At 42.2% G+C, this 10,607-nt stretch overlaps 1 protein-coding gene across 1 annotated transcript; it reads right to left on the bottom strand.

Moving 5' to 3' along the window:
• Nucleotides 1–4,674: 4,674 nt before the first annotated feature.
• Nucleotides 4,675–10,243, bottom strand: fxyd3 (FXYD domain containing ion transport regulator 3). Its single transcript, XM_028982139.1, has 8 exons — nt 10,175–10,243; nt 6,322–6,372; nt 6,154–6,189; nt 6,004–6,027; nt 5,835–5,909; nt 5,641–5,680; nt 5,516–5,559; nt 4,675–5,220 (listed from the first exon to the last, which is right to left on the bottom strand). Exons 2-8 carry the CDS (start codon nt 6,353–6,355, stop codon nt 5,201–5,203), a joined length of 273 nt encoding a protein of 90 aa, XP_028837972.1. The 5' UTR covers nt 6,356–6,372; nt 10,175–10,243; the 3' UTR covers nt 4,675–5,200.
• Between the last annotated feature and the right edge of the window lie 364 nt (nt 10,244–10,607).

Here is a 10,607-nt window from a genome sequence, read left to right as displayed (position 1 = left end):
ATGCACCTTGTCAGGGTTGACTGCACCTGGGGACTCACCTTTGCCCAATCAGGGCGCTGTTATAAGGCGCTGTGGTTCCGCCCTTCGGCGGCTCCGACATTTTTGTGAAGTCTTTGTGGACTTTGCAACTGTTCAGTTTGGTGATGTTTTGAGTTCTGGCAATCGCCACATGGTTTACTCCCATTCCCTGTGTGACACTTTTTTTTGTTAGTCTTCAGCACGGCTGCTTGCCCGCCGCCGGGCCTCCAAGGGGGCTGAGACGATGGTGAGGAAGACCACCCGGAAGTGGAAGAAGATGGGGTCAACAGGAGGCATAAAAGAAGGGCTGCTTTCTTGTACCCTGCCTTTTCCCTTTAGCTACGCTCACCCATTAATTTCTTTAATCTTCTTTTTGACATCTGCCTGTTTTTTTCATTGCTGATTTTTGGATTCCCTCTTTTGAAACCGTGAACAAATGTTGCCAAACCCTGTCCCTTCCTGACATCCACAGACATTGACAAAGCCTGCAGCTTCAGTGTCTTCTTGTTCCCACTCAGCCAAACTCTCCCCGTCCCCAATCTCCAGCACACCCACGTCCCGTCTCTCCTGCAATCCAAACATCCCCATCTCCAACCTGCGCCACCTCCGGCATCCCGCTCCAGGCCCTCCGTGCCACTCCCTCATCTCCCTGCGCTTCCTCATGCTTCCCCATGTCTGCACATGCGCCCCGGGACTCCGACGATGACAAACTTGTATTCGTGTGCCAACCCAAGAATGCAATAGCTGACCAAACCACATGTTTAGCCCCAAAGTTCTGCATGTGTATTAACCCATTAGTTCACGGCTTTCAGTCCTACAGCTTTCTTCTCTCCAGCACAATCAGAAATAACAGGAGTCAATTTCTGATCCCTAAGGTACAATCAACAAGTATGCATCCCCTATGGCTAATTATGGGGCACAACTGCATGGCACCATTCCCAGTGGAGTTTGCCCATATATAATTAAGCACACACTCTACCCAGGGAGTGAATCTGCAGGCAATTGTGCTTTGCTACTCATGGTCACAGCATTTTAGCAGTTTTATTTATGCCATGGAGATGTCTGGTCCACAACCCCCATGAGTCGAGTTGTAGTGGATTCAGGACACCAAACATGGACACCAAGACATTTTTTCGTTATTGCTATAATTCTAACTTGGCAGTTCCGATAATGATACAAAAGTGATGTGCTTTGTCTGCCACAATCTGTCATTTGGGCATTATTACTGTCAATTTTGTGATGTGAAATGAAACAGAATAAATCTGCTTTGACAAAATATATATTGTTATCATTATTATTAGAAATAATAAAACATTGATAATAATCGGTTTCAATGGTGTTTGTGCTTTAAGATCTAATTCCACAGTATCATTCCAGCATTTGTGCAGAATGTGCAGCATTTGTGTTGATGTGCGCTAACAAACAGTGGAAACACAACACTGGTGAAATCCTGTTCTGTGAAAGCTGCTCCGTGGCGACACCCAGTGGAACATGGACATAAATTCTTAATAAAATAAAAGTCTAAAATAAAATCAGTATTTGAACCAATGACAATACTGCTGTTTTATGATGCTGCTATTTTAAATATTACTGCTTTAGCTGTGTTTGCACATGAATTAATGCTGCTACTATTTGTTATGTTTGCACAAGCCAAGTAATTTTTTGCACACCAAAAACAGTTGCCTTTGTTTTGTCACCTGCGTTATCGGCTGGCCCGTCTTGCATTTTTGCAACTCTTATTTGTGTCTTTTGCTCTCTGTATAGTCTTGGCAGCACTTATTTTGTATAGTGTTTAGTTTTGCACCATAATTTTTTATGTCCTTGCTTGTTTCACTACCAATGTGCTGATATGACAAGGGTTATAGCTCAGTGGTAGAGCATTTGACTGCAGATCAAGAGGTCCCAGGTTCAAATCCAGGTGCCCCCTGTAATAGTGCATTCATTCTAGGGTGCTAGTGGTTAACACACTTGCCTATGAACCAGGAGACCCAGGAGACTGTCCCTGTAGCTAGTCGCTCTGAATAAGGGCATCTGATAAATGCTGTAAATGTAAATGTAACTGTAAAACCCTGCCTGAATTGAGTTGTTCAGCTCCAGACTCCAGTATGCAGCAAATCAAATCTTTCCAGAACCTGTATTAGACAAACCTGGTAACATGTTTTTATATCTTTAAAGTCTTTGCTGCTGACCACACAGACTAACCAACACACACATCCAATATACCATAGTGTTTTTTTCTTATGTGCAATATGTGTGTATATATCCACTCTGTACACTTATTTCTATATGCATATGCAAAATTTGTTTTTTAAGTACACCAATACATACATCATATTGTTATTTTAGCTTACTTTGAATTTTTTTATTCTATTCTTTTCATCTGCTGTCCACTTTCTGTTATAAATTTCTATAAATTTCCCACTTGTGGGACTAACAAAAGATTATTATTTTATCTTAGTATCGTATCTTATATGAGGGCATTTGTCAAGTAGCAGCTTTTTGCATTGCATCAAATAAAATACGTAAACCTTCCGGAGTTAAAATTAACACCTGACTCATTGACACCTCCCTCTTCACATCCTTGGTGATGCACCGGAGTGTATGAACGTTCCAGGAGAGGCTACATAACAAAGGACCTCACACAATCTCCTAAAACCTCTCACTTGTTGGAACCAACAATGACATTATCCCACTGTGAGGGAAAATGTCATTATTAGATGTAAATTTTTAAAAGTCTGTGTACAATAAAGTACTTCATTTTACAGTGTAAAACACGTTCACAATCTGTGTAGAAAGGCCATGCCAGGAACTCTCTCCTCAGAAGGACAACAGACAGGGTGGCGCGGTCTAGGCAGAAGTCAGATTAAGAAATATGTGTGTGTGAATGTGTGTGTGTGTGTGTGAGAGAGAGAGAGAGAGAGAGAGAGAGAGAGAGACCCTGCAGGAGAAATAAAATTACCACTGAAAGGCAGCATTTGGTGTGCTGGGCACTCTCTGGACTTGAGTGGTTTGCTATTGCTTTAATACAGTGGGGCAAAAAAGTATTTAGTCAGCCACCAATTGTGCAAGTTCTCCCACTTAAAAAGATGAGAGAGGCCTGTAATTTTCATCATAGGTATACCTCAACTATGAGAGACAAAATGAGAAAAAAAATCCAGAAAATCATATCCTCTGATTTTTAAAGAATTATTTGCAAATTATGGTGGAAAATTAGTATTTGGTCACTAACAAACAAGCAAGATTTCTGACTCTCACAGACCTATAACTTGTTCTGTAAAAGGCTCCTCTATCCTGCACTCATTACCTGTATTAATGGCACCTGTTTGAACTCATTATCAGTATAAAAGTCACTCGTCCACAACCTCAAACAGTCACACTCCAAACTCCACTATGGCCAAGACCAAAGAGCTGTGTAAGGACACCAGAAACAAACTTGTAGACATGCACAAGGCTGGGAAGACTCAATCTGCAATAGGTACGCAGCTTGGTGTGAAGAAATCAACTGTGGGAGCAATTATTAGAAAATGGAAGACATACAAGACCACTGTTAATCTCCCTCGATCTGGGGCTCCACCCAAGATCTCACCCTGTAGGGTCAAAATGATTACAAGAACGGTGATCAAAAATCCCAGATGCTAGAGAGCATCTGGATGATCCAGAAGAGGATTGTGAGAATGTCATATGGTCAGATGAAACCAAAATAGAACTTTTTGGTAAAAACTCAGCTTAAAGGAAAGAATCATGAGATTTTGAGTGAAAACCTCCTTCCATCATCAAGGGCATTGAAGATGAAACGTGGCCGGGTCTTTCAGCATGACAATGATCCCAAACACACCGCCCGGGCAACGAAGGAGTGGCTTTGTAAGAAGCATTTCATGGTTCTGGAGTGGCCTAACCAGTCTCCAGCTCTCAACCCCATAGAAAATGAAAGTCCGTGTTACCCAGCGACCGCCCCAAAACATCACTGCTCTAGAGGAGATCTGCATGGAAGAATGGGCCAAAATACCAGAGGATGTGATTTTCAATTTTTTGTTTTTCTCATTTTGTCTCTCATAGTTGAGGTATACCTATGATGAAAATTACAGGCCTCTCTCATCTTTTTAAGTGGGAGAACTTGCACAATTGGTGGCTGACTAAATACTTTTTTGCCCCACTGTAATTCTACTAATAAACCACAAAGACAAACCAGAGTCCTTTGAAGGCTGCTTGGCAGACCTAAAAAACTTTGGACACTATCCAGCCTAAGAGAGTCATAACTCTGAGCAGCATCATTAGAAACTGAACACACCAAGGCCTATAAACAATTTCCATTTTGTCTGGAAAAAAGCTGGCCAATGTTCTGAATATAAGCAAACGTTTCAATTGTCACACTTTCGAAACACCTTAATTCAAATCCTCAGCGTTGCTGCTTATAGAGACTTGGGGAATCATTCAGGAAGGGTGTTCATTCCTGAGGAAGTCCTGAATTCCTGAATTCCCGTGTTCTTTTGTTTGACAGAAAGAGTTGTCCATGCTGCTGTGCAGGTCGCTTTGGTTTAATAGAGTTTAATCCATTTTCATGTTTAAATGTATTAAATGTAATCAATCATGTGTTATTATGGTCTTTCAGCCTATCTATCTGAAATACAAAACTGCAGAGAACAAACAGAGAAACTGTTCATGGTGGACTTTGGTCATCTGTGTATAGTTTATCTTCAGATTACACGTGGATAACATTGAAACACCCAAACACAGCTTACTAGGCTGTGCAAAATGTGTGAATATATTTTTATTCTATGTTAACTTGTATTCTATGTAACCATCAATGACCTAAAATATATTACAGTTTAATTGCTCTTATACTTGCTTCAGTCAACAGTTAGATGTTAGGATAGCTGTGACAGAATACTCCTCGGGGCATTGTTCTGCCTTTGTAATAAACACATAAACAACACTGAAATGAAAGAACAAGTGAATTCACACAGAGTGTCTCCAAATGAATGCTGCATACTTGCCTTGAACAATATATTCTCCATCTAAAGCTAGTTGTGAGCACAAGCTGAACAGGTACATATGAGTATAGAAATACCACACTTTTGTGCAAGTGTCTCTTCCCTTTGGGTGAGAAATAAAAAAACACCCTCTTCAAGAAAAAAAAAAACAGGATGACATTCTTCTGAATGTGAGCAGTCCTAATCTGCTCTTAGCATTCACTGGCCCGGGCTGTTGAAACACAAAAACAACGTAGATAAACTTCAGATAAACCTCTCAGTGTAAAACGGTTTCTGGACAAAAACGATGTTTTTTTTTTTTTCTTCATGTACAAACGACTGCTAAAGAAAATTCCACTATTGCAATGATCTTAGCCATCCATTAAAAAGTTTTTTTTTTTATAAACTATGAGAAGCAGTTATCACAAATGTTGTCACTGTGTCGCTATCTAATCTTCAGTAAAAAACTAGATTAAATAGATTTATATGTATATTTATCCTAACATAAACCACACCAATACACAGACCTGTGTCATTGAGCTGGTTAGCTGCAGTGCTTCCTGTCCTCCTCCTGTGGAACAGTGACAGTGTGAATTACGAATTAAGAATCATAATTAGGTAGAACATCACCAAGGCCATTATGATCCTTTACCTCTTTTTGTCCTGCTTGAACTTGCATCTGCAGTGTCCACCTGTGAAGGGAAATGAGGCTTAATATCAATAACTGTGTTGTTACATAAAACACAAACTTGTGTGTGTGTGTTAATAGAATTCATTTAGATGTATGCTTCATTCATGCTCAATTTGGAAAGCTCTGTAGTCTTGATTGTGCATGATAAAACTCACTAAGGAGAATAGTGATGCCTATTAAGCACAAAACTGCTGCCAAGATTAGACCCCCCACGCGAAGCCTGTGGTAATCTGTAGTTCAGGGGAAACAGAAATGAAGAGCAAAAAACTTGCAGACAAATTATGTGGTATTAAAATAACCAGTGAGAAAAAACTCTAAACTTACCAAATGTAAAAGGGTCATCTTCTGCTAATGAAATAACAGTGGAGAAACAAATAATGAACTGTAAATTCCCAATATCTATATAATTACCTATTTATATTTTAAATCAGGTAACTGTATATTGAATTAAAATAAATATATTTAAATCCAGACCTTGTTCCTGACCCTCGGCCAACACAAGGGAAATAACTGCAGAGAAAATATTAATTATATAACATTTACATGGAATTACATGCATTTACACCACACAAGATGACTTTAATTATATTATATACTGTATGATGATAATTGTGTTTGGGGTGGGCAAATAAAGAAACTCACAAGTGAAAAAGATGATCGTGAACAACTTGGTCATCTTTATAAAGGGGGTACCTGTGTAAAGAAATTGTGAATACTGTGAACACTGTAAAACCAAAAATGAAAAAAAAAAAAAATACAAAAAAACTGTACACATCACATTTATTTCAATTTGTTCTTCTACATAAATTACATACTGTGTGCACTCCGAATACGTGTAGAGCTTAAAATAACATGGGCCAACATTTGCTGATCAACAGGAGAAACACATAAAATGTCCCCCAGTCTTCATTATTTGATTATACTCCAAGGCAGAGAGCAAATTGCAGCTCCAGAAAACCGGCTTGTACCAGTTCCGCTGTGTCAACAACGTCCTGCAACTTCTGGCTTGTCCCCTGAGTCTGATACCAGATCTAACCTAAATGTAGAAAATGGCTTCCTGCTACCAAAATGGTGCCATACAAATGCAATTATGCTGCATGGTAAGAATCGGAGATGATGCTCTAAAAGGTCCCGGCCTCGAAGGATGACATGACAACGTGCATTTTAGAATTGTGTCCAGGCCTTCTATTCCTCAGAAACCAAACCAGAAGATGGTCTATCATTGCTATTGCATTATGAAGTGTTTAGAACAGAAAACATTTATGTGGAGCCCTAGGATGAACACGGACGGAATTGCGAAATCCAACAAATAACAAGGAATCGTTTGGTAGTAGACTAGTGGGTAACACACTCGCCTATGAACCAGAAGACCCAGGTTCAAATCCCACTTACTACCATTGTGTCCCTGAGCAAGACACTTAAACCTGAGTTGCTCCAGGGGGGGACTGTCCCCTGTAACTACTGATTGTAAGTCGCTCTGGATAAGGGTGTCTGATAAATGCTGTAAATGTAATCGGCTGTAAAATGAGTTGTGTATAATTGCCGTTTCTGGCCACTGCAGCACACCACAGGTATTTCCGGTGGAGGCGGGACTTTCGATAATGGCTAAGAGGCTGTAAGTGGCGAATCCGGAGCACTTGCTTTGTACGCAACATTTAGGCTTGGCTCGTTGGAACACCGGCGTCCTCAGAAAATTACGGAAATAAACTTATAAATAAGTTTAGAGTGGAACAATACCCAAACCATTTTTTTATGAATAGGAAGAACAACTCTTTTGCGAGGGCATATGGGACGGTCAATAAGTCGTATCAGAAACAGAGAAAAGAAGAAAACTAGCGCCAGCCAGTCATGCAACATATCAGCTGATTCAAAATGTGGTTTTATTATCATGGTTCCAGTTCATAATGCAAGTGGGCGCAACTTTTTTTGTATTCCAGGTCTCCCAAAAGCTTATTTATTTTATACGTTCTTTTTATCTTGAGGACAAACGTGAAGCACTTTTATTTTACAAAAGGAAGAATGTGTAATATCGTGAAATAGTTCTCTGCATGAAATCCACATATTATTTATATGTGAATGCTTTACAAAAGCAAAGAGCAAATGCCCAAGCACTTTGTTGAACAGTGATCATAAGTGATTTGTTATATTTCAGGTAGTTTTTAGGTGAATAAACGGAAAACATGGAATTCAGAAGAATTAAAATGGAAAAAAAAAAACAGAATTCAGGAAAAAAAAATTATTTTTGTAACGTTTTTTGTACCGTTTGTGGAAGAATGCATGACACCCCGATTGGGACACAACAGGCTCGCTGAGCTCAGGTGAACTTCTAATATTTAACTGCTTTGATCACAACATGCCCAGCCGGGTCTCGCTGAGAAAGCAGCTAATTTAAGAGCTTTTTGGAAGGTCTTTGGGAGATTTTACAAATCCCCCTGTGTCTCATGGTCGTCTGTCGAGACTGTGATAAAACGGTGCTCTCGGTCGAGCAAACACACACCCTGCACAGCAAACAAAGAGAGCAGCGGTCCACTAAAAAGGGAGAAAACCCCTCTGGAATCAGTGCTACACGCTGTACACCGAAACCCTGCAGCTCCTGACCCTCCTGCTCCCAAGCAACCCTGTCAGCTTGGAGAGTCTCCCAGAAATGCTGTGGGCCCCCAAAACTGACATTTAACTCTCTGGTCTGGTACAAAGCAACTTTTTTTTTTTTTTTAAAGCGGCATCGTATTACACTAGGGCGGAGCCGGCATGGATATTCTCAACTGCCTAACAATGCCTGACAGTTACACCCACAGCGCACACTCACACCCTCGCACCCTCCCTCCCCCTAACAGGCGGCCCTACCCGGCGGGCTGTGCGCCGGTGATAATGAGCGTCTTGTACTCCACACTGGACACATTCATCTGCGTGTGCGTCTGCCCGCGGCACAGACTCCGTTCGCCATTTCAGCGGCGCCCTCTGTGCTCCGTGGCAGGATTTCACTCCTTAACTCGGTCCAGATGATGCCCCTTCCCTGCGCTTCCTTGTTCTGTCGCTCTGCAGCCCCCTCCCTCCCGAAGCCTCGGTCATCTGGATCAGTGATCCTAGCAGGCTACAGAATGCCTGTTAAGACCTACTGTCCAACCCTTGTGAACGTTTATATTTCACTGCAGAGACGAGGAAAAGAAGTCCTCTTAATGCACATGGCCTGCTGAGACGCACGCAACTGATTTATCTCAGCAACATACAGGAATCCGTTCATGTGATACGGATTTGATTACTATTCATAAATAGCTCTTCAAGAACTCAACCAAGACTATAAGGCTCTTTCTTTTGTCTTCAGATGTTCAGCCGGGACAGTCTGGGTGGTCCATACATGGGTCGACAGCCAGCTTCGCCTCTGCTTCCTTCACCTTCTTACTGTATTCCAGGTCAAACTGTGCACAAAGAACCCGGCCCATGAGCACAGGAATCTAGCGCTGCTAAATCGGGAACAAACCACCACCACTTATAACAGGCAGTGCACTTTGAAGTATAAAAGGAATGTAACACACGCGCTCACACACACACCGTGCCCTTCCGAGACCCCCACTCATACGATTCGGACTCTGGATGAAAAGGACAGTACGCCAGAGGGGCGTGGTGCATCATGTGAGTTCGACGCCCGCGCCGGGTGATAAAAAAAGAGAGGTGGCCCCGTACTGCCGGCCCACATCGGGTCTCCCTGAAGCAAACCAGCTGTTCCTCGGCCCGGCCCGGCTCCAGAGATTCCGGCGGAACGCGGCGGGACTGATTTGCCTCGTGGCAGAGAGGGAATGTAACGTGTTATTTCCATGACTCACTCTTCCCTCACAATCCTTCCCCGCTGCTGCTTAAAGACCAAGTGCCTCTTTTTCTGGACGTAGCGCTTGGGCCTTCCTGCTCAGTACGACGCACGACAATGGCATGGTTGCATTTCACTGGCACGAATCAACCAGTGAATCGTCATTATTATGAAAAGCATAAGAACCGTACATATCCGAAACCATTTCATATTATGCTCAGGAATCAAGATTTTTTTTTTTCAAATCAGGAATTAACAGAGAACATGCATACAGTTTAGAGCAGTGTGTAAGCAAATCACACTTGTTGAACAGTTAGTGCTTGTTCATTTAAACCATCTTTTTTGTTGCCTATAGTGTAGTAAGCGTTAATACTTTTCTCAGATTTTTACATCCTGGTCATGGTTTAGCCGCTAAAGTAATTACAGGCCTGTTTTTAATATAATAACTGAGAAAGCAGATGGAAATGAGCTCGGAAGAAGAGCTGCGAGACACAGATTAGACCTTATCCATCCGCACAAGGAAAACCGTCACGTAAGTCTTCTCGTCAAAACGACCGAATTATCAACCCTTCCCAACGCGTACGGTCAACAGTGAAACGCTTAACAAACCCCCACCCACCCCCCCAAAAAAAAGTCCCGGTTTCTGTGCGAGCGTGAAAACCACAAGTTGCATCCGTGCGGGTTCGAACTCACCTCCGCCGCGCTGCGAGTGAAGCGACGCGTCGCGTGTCGGCGCGTTCACGCGGGCGGCGCCGTGACGCGCGCGACAGGTTTAAGTGTGGGCGGGGCCTCGAGGGGCCTCCAGTCCGCCGGGCACGCTGGGAATGCGGGTACTTCACCTGTTGCTGCGATTTCAGCGACGTCCAAAACGTAAAAAAAAAAAAAAAAAAGAAGAAAAACAAACGCAAAGTTGGTGCTTTTTGCACGACAGCACGCGTGTGTAACGATGTTCGACTCGCGTAGGTTTCGGTTCTGAAGCGAAGGAGAGGGCTTCTCACATCGACACACGGTGCAGTCTGGCCTTTATTTTCTGTTCATTCTCAAGGCTACATCTTTAATGAAGAGCATGGGTGGCGTAGTCTGCGATTATGACTAATAAAAAAAAAAAAAAAAGGAAAAGGACGAT

This window comes from Denticeps clupeoides, chromosome 5, assembly GCF_900700375.1.
Source record: "Denticeps clupeoides chromosome 5, fDenClu1.1, whole genome shotgun sequence".
In the NCBI taxonomy this organism is placed as follows: domain Eukaryota; kingdom Metazoa; phylum Chordata; class Actinopteri; order Clupeiformes; family Denticipitidae; genus Denticeps; species Denticeps clupeoides.
This window is presented reverse-complemented; position numbering and strand designations above follow the sequence as displayed.